This window comes from Piliocolobus tephrosceles, chromosome X, assembly GCF_002776525.5.
Source record: "Piliocolobus tephrosceles isolate RC106 chromosome X, ASM277652v3, whole genome shotgun sequence".
Taxonomy (NCBI): Eukaryota; Metazoa; Chordata; class Mammalia; order Primates; family Cercopithecidae; genus Piliocolobus; species Piliocolobus tephrosceles.
Genome location: NC_045455.1, coordinates 68009854 through 68032898, shown reverse-complemented (window position 1 = coordinate 68032898; position 23045 = coordinate 68009854). Strand labels below are relative to the sequence as shown.

General features: G+C 36.9%; 1 protein-coding gene across 3 annotated transcripts in view; it reads left to right on the top strand.

Annotated features, from left to right (window-relative positions):
* FNDC3A (fibronectin type III domain containing 3A) overlaps nucleotides 1-23045 on the top strand; it is a 223825-nt gene that overhangs the window by 83141 nt on the left and 117639 nt on the right. For 2 of the 3 annotated variants that reach the window (XM_023187363.2, XM_023187362.2), the window contains exon 3: nucleotides 13612-13687. In XM_023187363.2, the coding sequence (XP_023043131.1) occupies nucleotides 13612-13687 (76 nt within the window). Of the gene's footprint in view, nucleotides 1-1011; nucleotides 1178-13611; nucleotides 13688-23045 lie in introns of all 3 variants that reach the window. The other variant, XM_023187365.1, reaches the window with a different exon arrangement.

Genomic DNA, 23045 nt, shown 5'->3' with positions numbered 1-23045 from the left:
CCTTCCTTCCTTCCTTCCTTCCTTCCTTCTTTCCTTCTCACACAGTCTTGTTGTGTTGCCCAGACTGGTCTCAAACTCCTGGCCTCAAGTGATCCTCCTGCCTCAGCCTCCCAGTTGGCTGAGATTACAGGCATGAGGTACCACACCCAGCAAAAGACTCTTCTTGGAGAAGAACGCTGACTAATACATGTAAAAAGAATGATGTTTTAAAATCACTATTTTACAGTCCCCATAGTAATAATTGATTTAGTAATTGCTGAAACCATTGTTTGAAGGATTGCCAGGGACAAGAATATTCACAAAGCCTCAAAGTTATCACCCTGTTGATTATCACTATCAAAGGGAAACTGTGCCTTTCTAATACAGACATCTGAAAGATACTATCTTAACCAAATGGTCAAACCTTACACCACCCAGGTACTCTAAAACCATTTAGCAAACAGAGTGAGAGTGGGCAAATGTGGCAACACGTTAATTGGTGAATCTAGGTGAAGGTTACGTGGGTGCTAATTGAACCATTCTTGCATTTTTTCTATAGGTTTAAAAATTTTCAAAATAAGTTGGGGTAAAGATGATTTTTGATATGACCCTTTCCTGTTTAATAGTGTTGCCTGAAGGTTAACAATTGAACTCTTTAGCCTACTAGTTAAGGATCTTTATGATTCAGCCCCTGTTCATCTTTCCAATCTTTTTCCATCACATTTCTCAAACTAGCTTAAATGTTAGCTATGCCACACTAATTCCTATTATTCAGATTGCTCACATTCTCTTTCACCCTCATGACTTAGTACACATTATGTGTGCCCTCTCCTTGAAGTTTCCTTTTCCTGTCTTTATCTTGCAAACTTCTGCTTGTCCCTCTGAATTCTGTGTAGTTTATCATCTCCTGCAGGAATCTTCCCTGATCATCCTAGGTTGAGTGGATGCTTATAATGCGTTGCTCATATTCCTATTATACCACTTATTATACTATAAGTTAATTGGCTGAGTACTTGTCTGTTTTCTTCCTAGACTGGGAACTCCTTGATGCCTTGGACTGTGATGTATTTTTCTTCTTTTGGTGTCCACAGTACCTGCAAGAGTATGTGCCACACAGTAGCTGTTTAAGAAAAGATTTTTACATAAATGAATACATTTCACCTCCTACTATTTCCCTGGATATTTTAACTTAAAATAGGTCTGTTTGTCTCCATTTTTACTTAATATCAGTTTTATATATGTCATGTTTGTTTTCTTAGTTTTATTTCTTTTTCTCAACTTTATATAGTGAATGATTTTGTTACAGAAATTATTAGTAATTTATAGAATTCCGCAGCACAACTAGTACATGATAGGACTTGATCCAGTAAGTATGAACATTTCTTGCGTAACTATACTACATTGCTAAGCACTGTGGGAGAATACAGTAGATACGAAATTTTGGCAATTTAGACAATGAGCTAATGTTTCCTAACATTAAAGCCAAATCTATAACTTATTTTCTATACAAATAAAACTTCTGGATTTAGCATAGATGTAAATATGTTTTTAAAAGGAAAGAAACTCTAAATATACTAAAAACATTTGGATAAGTTTTTTTTTTTTAAACAATCTTGTAATATAAAGTCCTTTATAGTGTTGACCTAAAAGGAAGAAACTGAGGCAAAATTCATGTAAGTAGGGCTTATTTGGGCCAGAGTCGAGGATTGTAACTCAGGAGCATGGATTCAAGTTGTTCTGAATGTAGACTCCAATTAGCAGCAGTTACAAGTAGGCTTTGAAATGAAAGGAAGCAATTCCTAAATTGTTTCCAAGAAATTACATTAATGTGACATAAGCTACTGATTGCCTATACATTATTCCTTGTATCACAAATTCCAAGAAAATGAAGATAACGGGTGAGTCAGTTAGTCAGGAACAATATATCTTTAAACAATTGCCCCTGGGCATGGGTGCATAGGGTGTGACTGAAGTCCCATACTTATGTCTCTCTGGGCCTGATAAATTTTACATGCCTCACATAACTCAGACTGCTCTGAGCTGTTTTTCTTTTCTCAGCAGCATAAAATGAAACCCAGAAGCTATAAAGGAAAACATATTGATACAATAATTCTTCTACTTAAAAATGTGAAACTCTAGTGTAGCAAAACAAATTTTTTTATTTGGAAAAACTGGAGAAAGTATCTGTGTTACATATTATGGCAAAGGGCTCATTTCATTGGCATACAAAGGACTGTTACAAATCAGTGGAAGAAATTCATACAACCCAGTTGAAAAACAGGTACAGGATATCAATAAATAGTCTGTGGAGGCCAGGTGCGGTGGCTCATGCCTGTAATCTCAGCACTTTGGGAGGCCGAGGCAGGCGGATCATGAGGTCAGGAGTTTGAGACCAGCCTCACCAACATGGTGAAATTCCGTCTCTACTAAAAATACAAAAATTAGTCAGGCATAGTGGCAGGCGTCTGTAATCCCAGCTACTTGGGAGGTGGAGGCAGGAGAGTCGCTTGAACCTGGGAGGTGGAGGTTGCAGTGAGCTGAGATTGTGCCATTGCACTCCAGCCTGGGTGACAGAACAAGACTCCGTCTCAAAAAAAAGTAGTCTGTGGAAAAAGAAGTCAAGATTGCTGATAAATATAGAAATATTGCCCCCTCCCCAAAAAAAGGGGGGTTGTTCACCTAGCAAGCAACAAACAAGTGTCCACAAAAACGCAGGTTTTGACCAATAGAAGTTTTATTACATATCACAAGGAAAGAGATCACTGAGAGTATTCTCCAAAGCGGTGTCTCCCTGAGGGAGAGTGACAGGAAGATTTCATCAGTCAGTAGAGAAGGGAGAGGATACGTCATCACATATAGAGGAGGGGCCCAAGTGGCGCAGACACAGTCAGTCATTATGCCAGCACATAGGTTGCATGTAATGGTAATGATGCTATAGCTCCTCCTGGGGTGGAGACTTTATAGCATGGTGAGGCGGAAAGTTCACTTGGGCTTATCTGTAAGTTGCTGGGGTCTGTCAGTAGCTGATTCCAACCGACTAGATGACCACATAACATACAGGGTTTGGGAAAAAAACAGGTTGTAAGGCAGGAGGCTATAAAGCAAGCTGACTGTTCATGTTTATTAAATTCCTGTAGTCCCTGGAGACCTTCTGTGTCTGCTTACGATATGTTATAATGAATGAGTAGGTCTGTATACTGCTTTGGAAATTGTATGAGTGAAAAAATTCATCATACTTTTCAATTCCTGATTCAGTTATCTATTGTTGTGTAACAAACCAACTCAAAACTTAGTGCCTCAAATCAACAACCATTTATTTGTTCCATTTCTGCTCTCTGAGCAGAGCTCAACTGAGCAATCTTTCCACTGGTCTTGCCTAGAGTTAGTCACCTACTTAAAGACATATAGAGTCAACAGGAGCTGAAAACCTGCAATGGGCTGGTCAGGCAGCTCTCTCTCCCCATCTTTGTGGGATCTTCAGCAGAGTATCTGAACCCTCTTTACATGGTAGCTCAGGAACCCAGGAGGGAACTTTCCAAGAGTCACAGGGCCCAGTATCTAAGTGCTTATGAAAACCAAGTCACATGGCCAAGCCCAGAGTTAGTATTGAGGACTATACAATATGTAATACCAAGAGGTGTGATTCACTGGGGACCACCAGTGTAACCATACTTCCTAATTTATGGTACATACCTGTTTGTCTGTTTATTGCCACTCTTCCATCAGAATGTATCATCCAAAAGGGGATGGGTTCTGCTTATCTTGTTCACCTATATCAGCCTAGAACAAGATATACTACATTGTTGGATTTCAGTGAATTTTTGATGAATATATATGTCTAGTAAGATCTTGTGTTTAAAGAAAATGGTGTGTATTAGGGGAGGCTGGTATTTCTGTGTGCATAGTAAACTTCTGGAAAGATAAACATAATGGTTTTATGATTGAACATGATGGATTCTGGACTTGCATAAGGGGACAGAGGGTACCTTTTACTCTTATTTCATTTACATTGTGTATTTCCATGACTGTATCCCAGTTTGATAACTTAATAACATAGTAAAATATGAGAGTCATTCTTCATTTGTAAAAAATTTATTTTCTTAGACATTTATAAGAAATACTAAAATTAGAGTACAAGGCCAAGCAGCTTATAAAAATGATTTAAAGTTGTCTGGTCAGTATGATAGAGTTCTAAAAACATTCAAGTTTATGCTAAACAAATGTTATTCATTTGCTTATTCTACTCAAAAAATATTTTTTGAGTATATAATAAGTACTATAGTACATTGTTTTGGATATCTCAGTGACAAAATTCTTTGTTCTTTCAGAGTTCTATCAGTTCAATTGGCAGACCTGGTTGGATGAGTAGGAAAATGCCAAATTTTAAATACCTTTGAAAATTCTAAAAAAACTGTATTCCTGTATTCATTTTGGTTATTAAAATAGTCATTTGGAGCCAAGCATAGTAGATAAGATTTTGAGTCAGAGACAAAGAATAAAATAGTAAGACTTTTTCATTTGTGACTTCTGAACTAAACTCTCAAGGCAATATAGAAAAAAGTAGTTTTAGTACTTCTGAGTCCTCTAGAATAGATCTCCCAACCAATTGCTAGATAACCTAAAGAGTATCTGGCATTTATGGTGCCCAAGAAACACTTATTGAAGAAATATATAGTAGGCTTCACTTACTGCTGCCTACTGTGTATGTCACACTGTGCTATATGTTTTACATGTATAATATCTGTTAATCCTTCAACAGCCCTGTGGCAAAATCATTATAGATCTCCGTTTTCAGACTAGGCGACAAAGACTTAAGTAACATACCCAAAGTTAAAAATAGCTATTAAGTGGTGAAGCACATTGAAAGTTGAGATCAGAGGTACTTCAAAGCTTATATTATTATTTTTTTTAAACAACATGTTTTAAAAATATATACTTTAAGTTCTGGGATACATGTGCAGAATGTGCAGGTTTGTTACGTAGATATACACGTGCCATGGTGATTTGCAGCACCCATCAACTCGTCATCTGCATTAGGTATTTCTCCTAATGCTATCCCTCTTCTTTCCGCCCACCGCCCTCAAAGCTTATATTCATAATGACTATTCCTTTTTGCCCCTCCACCAAACCCATTCATATGAGAATAACATTGTTTTACATCTGTATATTCTTGCATGTTTATTCATAAAACAGTCTATTTTTTAAATTACCCCAGAGAAGACTTTATGGACAAAAGTGTAGAGGCAGGAAGGAATGTTTGGCTGGACTAGACTGGCTTATAACAGACATGATGAGATGGGTAAAGAAGTAATAAATTGTAACCTGGAAAGCCAAAGGATTGTATCATGCTGTCAATTGGCTATTCTGCTAAAAAGTCAGATGAGGGAAGAACTGAAAATTTTTAGTTTAAAAAAATAGCTTTTGGGTTATTGTAGATTTTAATTATAATATTTTCTTTATTCTTCAAGGATATGTAAGATGTGCCTACATTTATTCTTTAACTATCTCTGATTTGTCTGTCAACTAATAACATTAGAGCAGTGTCTTTTGCATTTCTTAATTCCCTCTCTAATTTCCCTGTTTATCCTTCTCTCTTTGAGCAGATTGTTGGTTTGGCATTCTGCCTGGATAACCTCAGCAACAAGTATTAATAGCTTGGTCAAAATACAGAATTTTGAGGACTCATTGTATCCATAGGGTAAAGTGGATGTAAAGCAAAGATATTTAGGTAGTTTAGCCATGATTTATTTTATTTACCCATTTATGCCTAGTGTACCATTATTGGAACGCTAAGCTTGTGGGAGTTATTTATATCCTACTGCTCAAGGTCATCGCCAAGTTCTGATTTTTCAAAAAGAAACCTTACAACCTCTGGCATAAATGGGTTAACTCAATCATTTCTTTCTGATTTCCTCTGTCCTAATAGTTCTTAATCTACTTTGGGTCTTGGGCCTCTAAAAATCTGATGAAAACAGTGCTCAGAAATTGCAGTATCTACAGAAAGTTTTATATACCAATCTGGGTTGTTTACAAACCCTTTGAATCCCATCTGTGACCCCCCAGGTTAAGAACTCTTGTGCTTTATCTCCGTGCTGGTCTCAAGTAACATCCTACAGTAATTCACCACCACTATAAAATTGTATCACTAATTAGAAAAAGGGTGGAAAAGATGGAATGGTTTAAAAATTTTAAGAACCATAGATTTGTTAGAATCATTAAAAATGTGTTGGAAATAAAAGCAAAAGGAGCATCCTTCAGCCTACTTTCAGAATTTTAAGTATGTTTTACAGGCCAAGCATGGTGGCTCTCCTGTAATCCCAGCACTTTGGGAGGCCAAGGTGGGCGGATTGCTTGAGGCCAGGAGTTTGAGACCAGCCTAGGCAACATGGCAAAACCCCATCTTTATTAAAAAAAAAAAAATTATATATATATACACACACACACACAAAATTTAGCCAGGCGTGGTGGTGCGCACCTGTAGTCCCAGGTACCCTAGAGGCAACGATGGGAGAATAGATTGAGCCTGGGAGGTCAAGGTGAACTGTGATGGCACCATTGTACTCCAGCCTAGGAAACAGAGTGATACACGTTTATAAAAAATAAAGAAAGAAACAGTTATCAGATCGCAAAGATCAAGAACAAAATAGCAGAAAATCTAAAAAATAGTGATGAATCAACCATCGTAAAATCAGCCATTGTAGTGATTCCTCAAAGGGCTGAAAACAGAATTACCTTTTGACCCAGCAATCCCATTACTGGATATATGCCCAAAAGAATATGAATTGTTCTGTTATGTCAGGAAGACGCATGCATGCATCCGTTCGTTTCCACACTATTCACAATAGCCAAGACATGGAATCAACCTAAATGCCTCTCAGTGGCAGACTGGATAAAGAAAATGTGGTACATATACACCATGGAATACGGAGCAGCCATAAAAAGGAATGAGATTGTGTCCTTTGCAGGGTCATGGATGGAGCTGGAGGCCATTATCCTTAGAAAACTAATGCAGGAACAGAAAACAAATACCACATGTTCTCACTTATAAGTAGGAACTAAATGATGAGAACACATGGACATAAAGAGGGGAACAGTAGACACTGAGGCTTACCTGAAGGTGGAGGGTGGGAGGACGAAGAGGAGAAGAAAAAAAATAACTATTGGGTACTAGGTTTGGTACCTGGGTCGCAAAATAATATGTACAACAAACCCCGGTGACATCAGTTTACTTATGTAACAAACCTGCACAGGTACCCTGAACCTAAAATAAAAGTTAAAAAAAAAATGTACTGAAAATACTCTACATTGTTAAGCTGATTTAAGTAAAACTCATAATCTTAAATGTAGGTATTATTAAGAAGAGAATGAAATGAGTATTCAACTGAAAAGATTAGAAAAAACAACAAAGTAAGCCTAAGGAGAACAAAGGAAATGATACAAGTTAAAAGTAGAAATTAATATCTTTAAAGGAACCTACCTAGATGACGGTGGCCTCCTGAGTTAATCCTCTGTGGTACTACCCTGCTTAAGTAAAACTCTTCATTGTCCTTAAAATGGCTCACAAGGCCCTTTGTAACCTGGTTGCTATCTACTGCTTACTGTATTTCTCACCCCTTCCCCTGTGTTCCCCCATGCTCCAACCATATAGAACTCCAGAATTTCTTTTGGTTTATTGAACACAGTAAATTTCATGTCATTTCCAGTCTTTGTGCTTTGCACTTATTCTTCTCTAGGTCTTCCCACTCTTCTTGCCTAGCCAGTTCCTAATGAGTCTTCAAGACTCAGCTTAAATTTTACATACTCTAAAAAGACATTAAACATACAAACATACATACACGTACACACAAGTGCTCAGGTAACAGACTAATTTACATATTCAATCTTCAGTGCTTTGATAGTATTTTACTGCCCCTATTATAGCACTTCTCTCACCAGTCAATATCAAAGAAGCATTTGACAAGAGGAGTAATAATTGAGGTACACCATCAGAAATCCAAAGTTACACTGCTTAAAATTATTAAAATAAAGCATATTTCCAAAGATACTTTTGCTAGAGCAGATACTAGTATGAGTGAGATAGGCTAAAATAGTATATTATAAGCAGAAGAAAGTATCCTAAATTTAGCAAATTGTATTGGTTAACTCTCAAGGGAAAAAAATACTTTTGAGTCTTCCAGATAAATTTTAGATACATCAAAGAAATAAATATAAGCAATTAAATTATATAAAAACTAGGAAAAATAGGAACTAGTACTTACCAAACCTCTAGATCAGTGTTGCCTAATAGAAATATAATGCAAGCCACATGAGTAGTGTTTTTTTTAAATTTATTTTTATTTATTTATTTTTTTGAGACAGAGTCTCACACTGTCACCTTGGCTGGAGTGCAATGGCATGATCTCGGCTCATTGCAATCTCCGCCTCCTGGGTTCAAGCAATTCTCTGCCTCAGCCTTCCGAGTAGCTGGGGTTATAGGCACCTGCCACCATGCCCAGCTAATAAGTAATGTTAAATTTTTTAGTAGCCACATTAAAAAACTAAAAACAGGAAAAAATAATTACAACGTTTTAACCCAGTATGTCCAGAATATTGTTTCAACATGTAATCGATATAAAAATATGAAGTACCAGAGTTTTTTAATACTAAGCCTTAGGGTTTTTAATGTAGATTTAAAGATACATGTGATATTTTGATACATGTATACAATGTCCAATGATCAAATCAGGATAATTGGGATATCTGTCATCTCAAACATTTATCTTTGTTTTGGAAACACGACAATTCTTCTAGCTACTTTTAAATACGTAACAAAGTAGTAACTATAAGTGATTTACTATCAAATACTAGAACGTGTTATTTCTATCTAACTGTAATTTTGTACCTATTAACTGATTTCTTCTCAATCTCACACCCACCTTCCCAGCCTCCAGCAACCACGATTCTATTCTCTACGTCCGTTAGTTCTACTTTTTTAGCTCCCACATATGAGTGAGAACATGCGATATTTATGTTTCTATGCCTAGCTTATTTTACTAACATAATGACCTCAATTTCCATCTGTTTTGCTGCAGATGACAGGATTTCTTTTTTTTCTTTTCTTTTTTTCTTTTTTTTTTTGAGACAGGGTCTCACTTTATTGCCCAGGTTGGAGTGCAGTGGTGCCATCGTAGCTCACTACAGTCTTGACTTCCTGAGCTCAAGCATTCTTCCTGCCTCAGCCACCCAAGTAGCTGGAACTACAGGCATGTGCCCCCATGCCGGTTTTTTTTTATTTTTTTGTAGAGATGAGGTCTCACTCTGTTGCCCAAGCTGGCCTGAGCAGGTTGAACTCCTGAGCTCAACAAGTCTTTCCACCTCAGCCTCCCAAAGTGCTAGGATTACAGGAGTGAGCCACTGTTCCCCAGCTAGGATTTTGTTCTTTTTCATAAGTGAAAAATATTTCATTGTGTATATATACCACATTTTCTTTATCCATTCATCCATTGATGGACACTTGGGTTGAGCCCATATCTTGGCTATTGTGAATAGTGCTGCAATAAACATGGGAATACAAATATCTCTTTGATATACTGATTTCCTTTCTTTTGAATGTATACTCAGCAGTGGGATTGTTGGGTCATACAGTAGTTCTGTTGTTTGTATTTTGAGGAACCTCCATACTGTTTTCCATAATGGCTATAATAATTTACATTCCTACCATCATGTAAGAGCATTCTCCTTTCTCTGCATCCTCCCCACATCTGTTATTTTTTGACATTTTTGTAATAGCCATTCTGACTGGGTTAAGATAATATCTCATTTTGGTTTTGATTTGCATTTCCCTGATGATTAGTGATGTTGAGCATTTTTTTCATATACCTGTTGGCCATTTGTATGTCTTCTTTTGAGAAATGTCTACTCAGATCTTTTGCCTATTTTTAAATCTGAATTTTTTTTAATTTTATTTATTTATTTTTGCTATTGAGTCATTTGAGAGCCTTACATATTCTGGTTATTAATGCCTTGCCAGTTAGAAAGTTTGCAGATATTTTCACCTATTCTATGGATTGTCTCTTTGTTTTGTTTCTATTTGTTTTTAAGATGGGGTCTCACTATGTCGCCCATGCTGGTCTCAAACTCCTGGAGTCAAGTGATTCTCCTGCCTCAGCTTCCCAAAGTGCTTGGATTATAGGTGTGAGCTACCATGTCCAGCTACCTTGTTGATTGTTTCCTTTTCCTTTGCCATGCAAAAGCTTTTTAGCTTGACATAATCCCATTTTATTTTTGCTTTTGTTTGCTTTTGAAGTCTTACACAAAAAAATATTTGCCCAGACCATGGTCCTTTAGTATTTTCCCAATGTTTTTTTCTAGGAGTTTTGTATTTTTAGGTCTTAAACATTTAAATCTTTAAGCCATTTGAGCTGATTTTGTATATGTTGAAATACAGGACTCTAGTTTCATTCTTCTGCCTAATAGAAAACCAGTTTTCTGAGCACTATTTACTAAAAAGACTGTTCTTTCCCCACTGTATGTTCTTGATTCCTTTGATGAAAATGAATTGGTTATTGAGTTTCATGTCAAGGCTAAGTGAAAAGATAGAAAAAAGTAAGAGTTAAAGAGTTAAAAAAAAAGAATGAATTGGCTGTAAGTGCATAGATTTATTTCTGGGTTCTCTGTTCTGTTCTATTGATCTCTATGTCTGTTTTTATTCTAGCACCATGCCGTTTTATAGTTTTATAGTTTGCCTCATAGAGATCTTTCACTTCTTAGGTTAAATTTATTCCTAGGGTTTTTTTTTTTTTTTTTTTTTTGGTAGCTATTATAAATTAGGTTGCCTTCTTGATTTCTTTTTCATATTGATTGTTGTTCATATGTAGAAACACTACTGAGTTTTAAAAATAATAATAATTATTTAATTGCAGGTGAGGTCTTGCTATATTGCCCAAGCTAGTCTCAATCTCCTGAGTTCAAGCAATCCTCCCACCTCAGCTTCCCAAAGTATTGTGATTACAGGCATAAGCTACCATGCCCAGCTAATACTACTGATTTTTGTATGTTGATTTTGTGTCCTACACCTTTACTAAATTTATCAGTTCTAAGAGTATTTTGGTGGAGTCTTTAGTTTTTCTAAGTATAATACGATCATGTTGTCTGCAAACAAGGATAATTTGACTTCTTTTCTTCTTTGGATGCTCTTTATTTCTGTCTCTTGCTTAATTTCTCTGCTAGATGTACTTAGCCGTTGAAATCCAGTGTTTATTTCACACTTAGAGCACATCTCCATACAAACTAGCTACATTTCATGACTCTTGGCTATCATTGGACAGCACAGCTGTAGGTGAAGTTAAATATAGAAGCAGTAGAAGATAACACAAAGGAAAACAATAAATAACATTGGCTACAAGAAAGTAAAAGGGAGAAAACAAAAAGAAAAATATTTGCAACATATTATAGTACAATATTATTATGGGTTCATACAAATCATTAAAAACACTTAAAAACCCAAAAGATTAACAGGCAAGATTACACATGCAGGTAATTTATAAAAGAGCTAGTAACAAACTTAGACATAACAAAGAAGTGTAAATTAAAACATTAGTACAGGTTCAGCATCCCTAATCTGATGAACCAAAATGCTCCAAAATCGGAAACTTTCTGAGCAGCAACATTATGCCACAAGTGGAGAATTCCACACCCAACCTCACGTGACAGGTCATATGACAGGTCGCAATCAAAACACAGTCAAAACTTTGTTTTATGCAAAAAATTATTTGAAATATTGTATGAAATTACCTTCATGCTATGTGTATAAAGTATATATGAAACATAAATGGTTTTTGTGTTTAGACTTGGGTCTTATCCCCAAAATATCTGATTTTGTATATATATGTATACACACACACACACACACACACACACACACACACACTCCTTAATAAAAAAAAAAAATCCAATATCGGAAACATTTTTGGTCCAAGCATTTTGGGTAAGGGATACTCATATTTTAATATCCTATTTTCATCTATCAAGGCAGCAAAGATTTTAAAACTGTAATTTTCAGGGTTGCAAACAATGTAGTAAAAGGGTATTCTCATAGATTATCAGAGGGCATTCGAAGTAGTATTATAAAATCCTTTCTGTTACTTTTTATTTCCGTAGGTTTTTGGGGAACAGGTGGTGTTTGATTACATGAATAAGTTCTTTAGTGATGATTTCTGAGATTTGGGTGCACCCATCATCTGAGCAGTATATACTGTACCCAATTTGTAGTCCTTTATCCTTCACACTCCCCTCTGCCCATCCCCAAACTCCATTGTGTCATTCTTACGCCTTTGCATCGTCATAGCTTAGCTAGCTCCAATTTATGAGTGAGAACACATGATGTTTGGTTTTCCATTCCTGAGTTACCTCATGAAGTAGTAAAACCCTTTTAAAAGGTAGTTTAGCAACAAGCACCAAAATTCTGTGTTTGGGAATCTATCACAAGGAGACAGTAGTAGCTGTAGAGAGGTGAAAACTACATACCAAGACGTTCATTTCAGCATTGTTCACAATAATGGTAAAATTGAAAACTACCTAAATTCCTTTTTTTTTTTTTTTTTTTTGAGACGGAGTCTCGCTCTGTCACCCAGGCTGGAGTGCTGTGGCCGGATCTCAGCTCACTGCAAGCTCCGCCTCCCGGGTTTATGCCATTCTCCTGCCTCAGCCTCCCGGGTAGCTGGGACTACAGGCGCCGCCACCTCGCCCAGCTAGTTTTTTTTTTATAGTTTTTAGTAGAGACGGGGTTTCACCGTGTTAGCCAGGATGGTCTCTATCTCCTGACCTCGTGATCCGCCCGTCTCGGCCTCCCAAAGTGCTGGGATTACAGGCTTGAGCCACCGCGCAGCCCTAAATTCCTTAAGTTAGGGGAATGGTTAAGTCGTTTATGGTGTAATCTTTTGATGGAATATTTTCAATAATAACTTCGAAGTCTTTTTTGAATAATATTGAACTTTAAAAAGGATAGAGAATTGAATATCTTGTATCCAGAATTTAGGGGGGAATTAATCCTGTGCAGAATAAGACTAATAAGTTTATCAGAATGTTAACAATGTGTATCTTAGGATAGCAGGACTTTAGTTTTTTTTCTCCAGGTTTCTGTTTTTTCTCTGTTTTTCAAATGTTGTAAAATTGGTATGTATTACCTTTATAATAAAAAGAAGACTACTTAAAATGGTGGGATTAATTTAACACCTTCTTGGATATAACTTAAGATGTAATACTAATTCAGATATGATCAGCTCATGCTCTACCTATCAGTTTATGTTTTATCTTTAGAAAAACATGATACTTAGCAACTGATAAACTCACTTAGATCTAAATATTCTGTGGTTTGACTCCATCTTTGTTTCAGAGTGAAGTTTATTGACTTTTCTTTCCAATGAAAGTGTGTCACTTTCTTCTTTTTTTATTCCCTTTACTTTTGGCTTAAGTCTAACCTCCAGAAAAGTGATGTAATATTTTTTTAGCAAACCAGCATCTTAAATGTGTAATCCCCATTTTCCTTCCCAGTTTCATAAGGTTAAATAGCTCACATCTGCTCTGTTACTATTTTTATGTTCTGATTTGCCTTTTTTTTTGTTTTGATTAATACTTCTTCCTCTCATTTTTAAGGTTATTCTGGTACAAGTTAACCCGGGAGAAGCATTTACAATAAGAAGAGAAGATGGACAGTTTCAGTGCATTACAGGTAAGAATGGTAATTGAGAATAATCATTTGAGACCAAAAAACCACAAAAATTTATGATACATGGTAGTGTGTATGCCTATGGTTTCTTCCTTCTTTCTCACTACCACCACGCAAAAGCATAAATTCTGATATCTTAGCATTTAAGTATTGCAGTATCATTCTAACTAATCTCTTTGCCCTGGTTTCCTGATTATTTTGATCATTCTCAAGAATGAGAATGATATGTTATGTTATATGGTTCATGTCTCTTCCCTGTTCAGAAATCTTTATCAAATCTAGTCCAGGTGTCTTCATTTTTCAAAAAGATCATTTCAGCTTTTTAGTCTTGTTCCCACTTCCCCTTCAAATTGCTTTTCTTCAGTTTTTCTAAGAGGCTTATTCACTGTCTTTTGAAGCTATCTTGTGCTATGTGTTCTGTTTCCCTTATCTAGAATTCACCCGTATCACCACTGCCCCCCCGCCCCCCCAGTTCAGATCCTACCTGTGCTTCAAGACTGAGCTCCAGTCCCACCTTTAACAGGTTTTTTGGAAAGTCTTTGTTTAGTGAACATTTCCTTAGTACTGTTGACTTTTGAGTCAGGCAGTTCTTTGGTCAGGGGGACTGTTGTGTGAATTGTAGGATGTTTAGTTTAATTCCTAGCCTCTGCCTACTAGCCACTCACCCTCACTATTTCATTTATGATGAATAGAAAAGTCTGGATATCCCCAAATATTCCCTGAGGGACAAAATTGACTCCAATTGAGAACCGTCTTCCTGTGTTAATTTGAGAACACTAAAAAGGTGACTGGCTTTGGAATTAGAGAGAACCTAGGATTAAATCCCAGCTCTGCTGTTTCACTAGCTACATGACCTTGTACATGTTACTTAACCTCTGTAAGTACTGTGTTTTTTTTTTTTTTTTTTTTTTTTGAGACAGAGTCTCACTCTGTCACCCAGGCTGGATGGAGTGCAGTGGCTCAATCTTGGCTCATTGCAACCTCCGCCTCCTGGGTTCAAGCAGTTCTCCTGCCTCAGCCTCCCAAGTGACTGGAATTACAGGCGCCTGCCACCACACCAGGCTAATTTTTGTACTTTTAGTAGAGATGGGGTTTTATCATGTTGGCCAGGCTGATCTTGAACTCGTGACCTCAGGTGATCCACCCACCTCAGCCTCCCAAAGTGCTGGGATTACAGACTTGAGCCTCTGTACCCAGCCCTCTGTAAGTACATTTCTCATCAGTAAAATTCTCATTCCTGTCAATAATAGTACACCTTATAGGATAATTGTGAGGGTTCCTGATATGCATGTAATGTACTTTAATCCATCCTGGGACATATAAGGCACTCAATAAGTGATGGTGAGTGCTGTGGTGTTATTGTTAATAGAAAGTGATCCCCATCACCTGTGAAACCCCATCATACCAATTATTGCACCATTCATTTACCAAATAACTACACCATCTTGTAATATTTCTTCTAGTTGTATTTTTAAAGTTATTTAAATTTTGTATTGTTTAACATAGAATTTTTATTCAGTCTCTCCAACTAAAGTCTAAGCGCTTTGGGGACACATACCATTTCTTACATTTCTTTGTATCCCCTTCAGTTTTTGGCTTTCTGTATATTGGGTACTTAACTGATAGTTATTGCTTTAGTTTAAAAAAGGAAGAAGTGCAGTGGGTCACACCCGTAATCCCAGTGCTTTGAGAGAATAAGGCAGGAGGACCTCTTGAGACTGGGAATATGAGACCAGACTGGGCAGCATAACAAGACCCTGTCTCTACAAAAAATTTAAAACTTAGTCAGGCATGGTGGCTCATGCCTGCCGTCCTAACTATGCAAGAGATAAGGTTGGAGGATTGCTTTAGCCCAAGAATTTGAAGCTGCAGTGAGCTATGGTCATACCAGTGCACTCCAGCCTGGGCAGCAAAGCGAGACCCTGTCTCAAAATAAAACTAAATTTAAAAAGAGCGTTAGAGGTGAGGTGTCTGTATACTTTGTCATCTTTCAAACTGGAATAGAGTGAAAGGACTCTAACACTTACTTCAAGACAACTGATGTAAAGCAAGACTGTCTAGCCCAGGCAAACCTCCTGTCTTTCCCCCATTTTACCTAGGCTGTCCAATCTGTTTAATCAAAGAAGAAATAGACCTAACTCTTTTCAGAGAAGTAATTAGCTCAGTAATTAAAATTAAAACTTTTAGCCTGATATTTAAACCTTATGTATCTGAGAGTTAAAAATTTCTCTCTAAGTTGAACACATGGACACAGGGAGGGGAACCTCACACACCGGGGCCTGTCGGAGGGTAGGGGCCAAGGGGAGGGAGAGCATTAGGACAAATACCTAAAGCATGCAGGGCTTAAAACCTAGATAATGGGTTGATGGATGTGGCAAATCACCATGGCACATGTTTACCGATGTAACAAACCTGCATGTTGTGCACATGTATCCCAGAACTTAAAGTAAAATTAAAAAAAAAAATTTCTCTAAGTTAATTTAAATAATTTGTGCAGCAGTTATGACAATTTCACAAATAGTCATATATTTGTCATAGACAAGAGTTCACATATTGTAGACTTAAATATACCAGGCAGTGTAATTTATAAGCAGTGTGATAAACATTGCCCGTCTTTACTTGCCAGTTTGGTTTTTATGAAAATCATTGTATTCTGTGTACCTCATAGAGGTACAGTTTCTAATAGAGCACACATCTAGGTTTATTTGTACATTGCTTTTCAAGTTGTTTTCAATAGATATTGTTTATGGTGGATACATTTTAACTAATACAGCATTGATCTTTTCTAACACATTTGCAGAGGAAGATACTCATTACTGTTTTAGTGTGACTCAGAATACAAAAACTGTTATTTATGATTGGGTAACCAGACCCTGAATTATAAGTAGCTTATATTTCAAAAGTTAATTTGTAACTGCAATCTCTAAACCCCACCTCCGTAAATCAATTAAATTGATTTTATATGTGGCAGTGACACCTTTGATCAAGACCAAAAACGCCTATCTAAGTTATAATGTGCCTATAATACTAATAGTATCTTAGTGATAGGAACTAACCACCATGGGAAGATATTTTTAGGCAGGGACACATTTCTCTGCTTCAGTGGGAAACAGATTCCTTTCTCCATATGACAGATTGTAAGATTGGAGACTGTTTTAAAATTATTAGGTAGACGCTTTAAAAACACAGAAAAGAATAAAGGGAACTAGACAGAAAATAAGAAGGCCCTCCCCTCTTTGTGTTTTTGACTGTCCAAAACTATAAGATGGAATATGGGTAGAAGGAATATAGTAGTGAGCAAGGGAACTGGGGTTGAAGTCAAGTCCTTGTAAAATCAATATGCCTTCACTCTGAGCAAGAGAAGACAAGAAAACTTCTGGAGTTCATTTTCTTCCACTTTACCATCACTAGTTTCTGTCATATGGCAAGCCCCTTCGTGGACTAGCTCTGGATCTAGGTAAAAAGTGAGATTATGAATAACAAGGAGAAAGAGAAATTCTTAAGGGAAGAAAATCATATACCAGTGAAGCTGAGAGAAACATAGATCGTTATAGCCTTAAGGCCATCAAGTTAGGAAAGCTGTTCTCTGACGGCCACCATACCATTAAAATCTCTATATTAAAACCTAACAAATTGAGAGCTGTGTAAATTAATAAGCATTTGAATTAAAGACCATTCTTTTAAAAGTAGTTTTATTACTTGTTCAGAATATATAGAAATGAAAACTAGGTTGAGAATCACGGAGAACTTTAGAGATCTAAATAATTACCTTATTTTATTGGAGGCTCAGATTTTGTGAGTTACAGCTAGTCATGGGCAGAGTTCAATATAGTACTTTTTCTACTATGTAGCATACATTCTGGAAAGACAAATTGCTAATTTTTTTCTATGAATTTTCTAAGTATCTGCTGAGGTATACTGTGCTAGTTGCTGGACATTAAAAGAAAAGCTAAAACTAAGTTCCTGACATTCAAGAACAGTGTCATGGGGGAAAAAAGGGAAAATTAACAGTTACAGTATAAAAAGAGATATACATAGGGTGTTATGGGAGCATAGAAGGAGAGTTACTAATTACATTCAGTGGCATGTAAAGAAAAATTTATTCCAGGAGAAAGTGACACATGAGGCTTCTCGAAGAACAGTGGCAGTTGGCCAGATGGACAAAGGGTCTCAAGGTACTTTAGACAGAGGGAAAAAGTGTTCAAAAGCAACAGAAAGAAAGAATGACTTGACTTATTTGAATAACCACAAAGATTGGAATTGCTAAATTCCAATAAAATTTGGAATTGTTGTATAAATATGTGGTACCTGTTGAACCAAAAGTCTTCCTACTACCAACATCATCTAGAAATGTTCAATAAAATAATAACATGTAATCTTTCAAATATACTCCTGAACTTCTCTCTCTTCCCTTCACCCTAAAAAAAGGGGAAAAAAAGGGGGTGGGGAAGAATCACTGTGGGCCAGAAACAAGGACTTTTCCACATTTATTTGTTTTTTGTTTTTATTTTAAGGGACAGAATCTCTCTGTCACCCAGGCTGGAGTGTAGTGGCACAACCATAGCTCATTGCAGCCTCATACTCCTGGGCCCAGGTGATCCTCCTGCCTTAGCCTTCTGAGCAGTTAGGACTGCAGGTCCGTGCCACCATGCTTGGCTAATTTTTTATAGAGTTGATGTCTCACTATGTTGCCCAGGATACTCTCAAACTCCTGGGCTCAAGCAATCCTGCCATCTCAGCCTCCCAAAGCACTGTGATTACACACATGGACAATTGCACCTGGTCCAATATTTGTTTCAAAAAATACAGTTTTCATATTTTTAATGAAAAGAATTAAAAATATCTACATTGTTGTTTTGATGTGATCATTTTCTGTTGGCCCATACCATTTTTTCTGAGTCCTCTTCAGAATTTGATGTCTGTCTTCCCTTAGTTCTTTACCTTATTTCATGTCCTTTTGGATAAGGCACCACTCTTAAATATCTAAAAGTGTAGTCTTCTGTTTTGCTGCTTTTCCATTCTGGTCATTGGTTAGATCTGTTTATATTTCCTGATATGAACCCATACCTCATTTTTTTTCCCTTCTTTAACCACTATTCACTGGTTTTAACTTAAATTTTTGAATACTTTTGAAATGAATACTATCTTGAGTCTGTCTCAGGTTTTTTCTGTTGAGAGGTATTTTGAAACCTTCTAACTTGTTCTTATGTTTTCATGGGTGAAGTGCTTTGACCGCATGTCAACAGATTGTCTTATACGATGAGAGATACTGTGAAAATTAAGTATTTTTGCCTAGTAACTGGTATGTAGAAATGTAAAAAATTTATTTAATGGGGAAAATTTTAGGTTTTATATTAATAGGTATTTGTAGCATGTGCTAAAGACTGCCCTTCTTAGTTTTATTTTGTGAATAGTTATGAAAAATAGGAAATTAGGCAAGGTTTCTAAGTTTGGGTTACTAGGAAGGTCATAGAAGCATATTTCATAGAGAATATGTGGTAAACACTTAAGAATCCTGTGTAGAGCTAGCTCTCCTGATGACAAATTGGTTCCTCCTTTAGCTATGATCTGTTCTGTGAAGCCCTTGCTTTAGTTTGTCTCCTCTTTTAGCTGTAGATACACATACAGAAATAATTGACAGCAGATATTTTTACATATGTTTGTAACCCTGATGCTTTGCATAGTACCCAGCACATAGAGACTCTTAATAAATGTGTAAGGTGAATGAAGAAGAAAAAAAAGACGGATTTTTTTGAGCACTTATATGTGTCAAGCAAGTAGATCTGTTATAGACAACAGTTGTAGCTAAAAACCCTCCTTATGAGAGGCAGGTATGACTTTTTCTCTTCTGTGATACCTCAAAATGAATAAATGGGCTAATGAGTAAGAATTTATTAACTATCTGGAGGTTTTGCATTGTTATGGCACTTCTACTTTGGTGTGATTCCCTGTCACTACATGTAAGAGAGAAAATTATGAAAAGCAAAAAATATACAGACAGCTGTGCTTGAATAATTTTTATATGCTCTGGCTCCCTCAAATATTATGTTTTAGAAAAGCAAACATATTGATGATTATTTAATACTTTTAATCTAATAGGGCAATAGTTAAGCAGAAGGGTACTTGGGTTTGAGTTCAAACTTTGCCACTTACTATTATATCAGTCAGATTATATTCAGTATATATTGTGTTTACACTTGTTTATGTAAATAGTGTGTGTCTGTGTGTATACATATTATGTAGGACTTAGAACATAATTTTGTCATAGAGAAGATTATTATTAGGCCATACCTTTTGGAATATATTACTTATATCTGTGGAACCATAGAACCCAAGACCTACATCAGATATACAGTCTCTAATTACATTGATCATGGATTAACCACATCTACATTATAATTTTTCTGCAACATGGCTTCTACAAAAACAAAGACCTTATATTCTTCATCCATTCACTTAATCAGTATTCAGTGAGGGACAAAAATGAATAAGCACTCTTTATTTTCTCAAGCTTATTTGTCAGACTTTCTTACATACCTTTATGGGAAGATGAAATAAAATTTGATCATCAGACCGTTACCAGTCTGCAACTTTGTCTCTTGTTGTGTTACCCAGGATTTTGTTCTCTAGGGCTTTCTTTTGAGCATTTTAAATCAATACCTTTTATTTGTTTTTAACAAAAATAAACAGCATATTTATGAAATGTTTAAGTGTCAGAAAGTTGCTAATGTTAATAAATGTCAAGCTCAAGAAAATCAGAACATATTGAAATGATAGGTCAAAAACAATAGGATAGGCCCAGCATGGTGGCTCACACCTGTAACTCCAGCACTTTGGGAAGCTGAGGTGGGCGGATCACCTGTGGTCAGGAGTTCGAGACCAGTCTGACCAACATGATGAAACCCTGTCTCTATTAAAAATAAAAGAATTAGCTGGATGTGGTGGCACACACCTGTAATCCCAGATATTCGGGAGACAAAGGCAGGAGAATCACTTGAACCCGGGAGGCGGAGGTTGCAGTGAGCTGAGATCCTGCCACTGCACTCCAGCCTGGGTGACAGAGTAAGACTCCATCTCAAAAACAAAAGCAAAAAAACCCAATGGATAAAATTTAATAGGAGTAAATATAAAGTTCTATGTTTTGATTTTAAAAACATAGGTACTGTATAATGTGTATTAGTTGGGGCTCCTTTTTTGAAACTTAATCTTGTCTATAAAACACAAAAGAATTTAAGATGATATTGAGACTCCTCCCATCCTCATTCCTTTTCCTTCCTAATAGCTCAGTCCTGAAGCTCTTAGGTGAGGCAGAACAATATAGGCAATGCACTAGTGGGAGTGGGAGAGGTGAGCTGCAGTTCCCCAGAGTGGGATGTCAGAGCCCTAATTGAGTGAGGACCATATTACATCAGAGAATAGCCAAGTGTAGGGAGTTAGAGCCCAAGCAGAGTGAAGAGGGAATTCATACAAGAAGGCAGCTTGGTATAGGGAGTCAGAGTATAAGGCTGAGGAGGATATCGTCAGGAAGGCATGTAGTGTGACATGTAAGAAATTGAGCAGGATGAGGCAGTCACTGATGCAATACAGTGATCCAGCATGGGGAATCAGAGCTCAAACAAGAGTGAGGAGGCCATCTGTGTAGAGGGGTACCCTGACTTGGGTTGTGGGAGTCCCAGCATGGTCAGACAGTGCACAATCTGGGGATATATTACAGTGAAGAGTCAGAGTCCAACTAGGGTAAAAAGGGCATCCACACAGAGGTGGTCTAATTAGGAAGTCATCAGCAATGCCATGATTGTACCCCTCCCCCTCCTCCACTAAGAACTCAATATTACTTGCTTCTAGTACAGATGCCACTTCTGCAACAGGAATTGTGTAGCCACCCACCACTGCCTGCCAAATTATCAGCACCTATAGGAGTGATGGTCTTTATGTCACACCAAGGAGACTCCTCAAACACACAAAGGGGCTTCAGATTCTATGCACTAAAACAAATGAAAGTGTCCACTGCAATGCAAGAGAAGACAACTTGATGAATAGAACTTGCTTATTTTAGCAGAACTAGAACTAAATATGAGTCATCTGTTGAATCCCATTTGCAAAAGGGAAAACAAATGAAATCTTGGACTGCAAAAATACAAATGCAAGTTCAAAACAGATGGTGGTGTATGCTGGTTAGATGGTATCCTTTTAACATGTTTAAAAGAAGTATTGACAAACTGGGATTGTCCCAAGGAAGATAGCCAGGAGATCACAGAAGCATGAAATCATCCTTATAAAACACTATAGAAATGCGTGAAGGATGTTTAACCTAGAAAAGAGGGCAGCGACTTTAAATACATTGATCTCTGCACCTTAGAGGGCAGAATTTAGACATAAACAGGTGAGTTATAAAGAAGCAGATTTTTTTTTTGAGATGACATCTCACTCTGCGACCCAGGCTGGAGTGCATTGGTGCAATCTCGGCTCACTGCAACCTCCATCTTCTGGGTTCAAGCGATTCTTCTGCCTCAGCCTCCTGAGTAGCTGGAACTACAGGTGTGTACCACCACACCCGGCTAATTTTTGTATTTTTAGTAGAAATGGGGTTTTATCATATTGGCCAGGCTGGTCTTGAGCTCTTGACCTGGTGATCTGCCCACCTCGGCCTCCCAAAGTGCTGGGATAACAGGCTCATTCACCACCATGCCTGGCTAAGGAAGCAGATTTTGACACAGGGTAGAACAGCTATGGCTGTATAAAAATGGAATTGTTTCTTATGCCAGCGTCCCATCTTTATATGTGTTCATACCCTCGTTGGATGATAATATAAAAGTAATTCCAGCATAGAAAGATAATTTTGATTAGGTGAATTCCAGCAGTTATTGTAACTAAAGACGCTTTGATTCCAGAATAATCTGTTTATTAAACTGAGTTCTCTTTAGTTAATTCTGGGAATGAGGACTCTGAATGAGTGTCTTAAATTTAACAAGTCTATATGTGCACAGGCACTTTTTATAAAGTAATTGAGCTAGTGAATGGTTATTGCTCACAGTAGACCTATAAATAGTATACCAACTAGTTAATTTATTAATACCTACTACCAATGAAATGAACACTTGAGAGAGAAATTTCCACTACATTCTGAATCTTATAGGGGCAGGAACAATAATGCTGTCTTTATTTTGGTACAAAAACCTTAAGTGGAATATTATCTTCCATTTTGTTTAACAACAGAAATTGCCTCTTTCATTTCTTGTCATCTATGCTAAAATAATGCCTTTTGCTTAGTGGATATTCTGTCAATATGTGAAAATGAACTGCTAAAATATTTTTGTGTACAGTACTTGCCTTGGCAACTGTTATATACCAAAAATATACT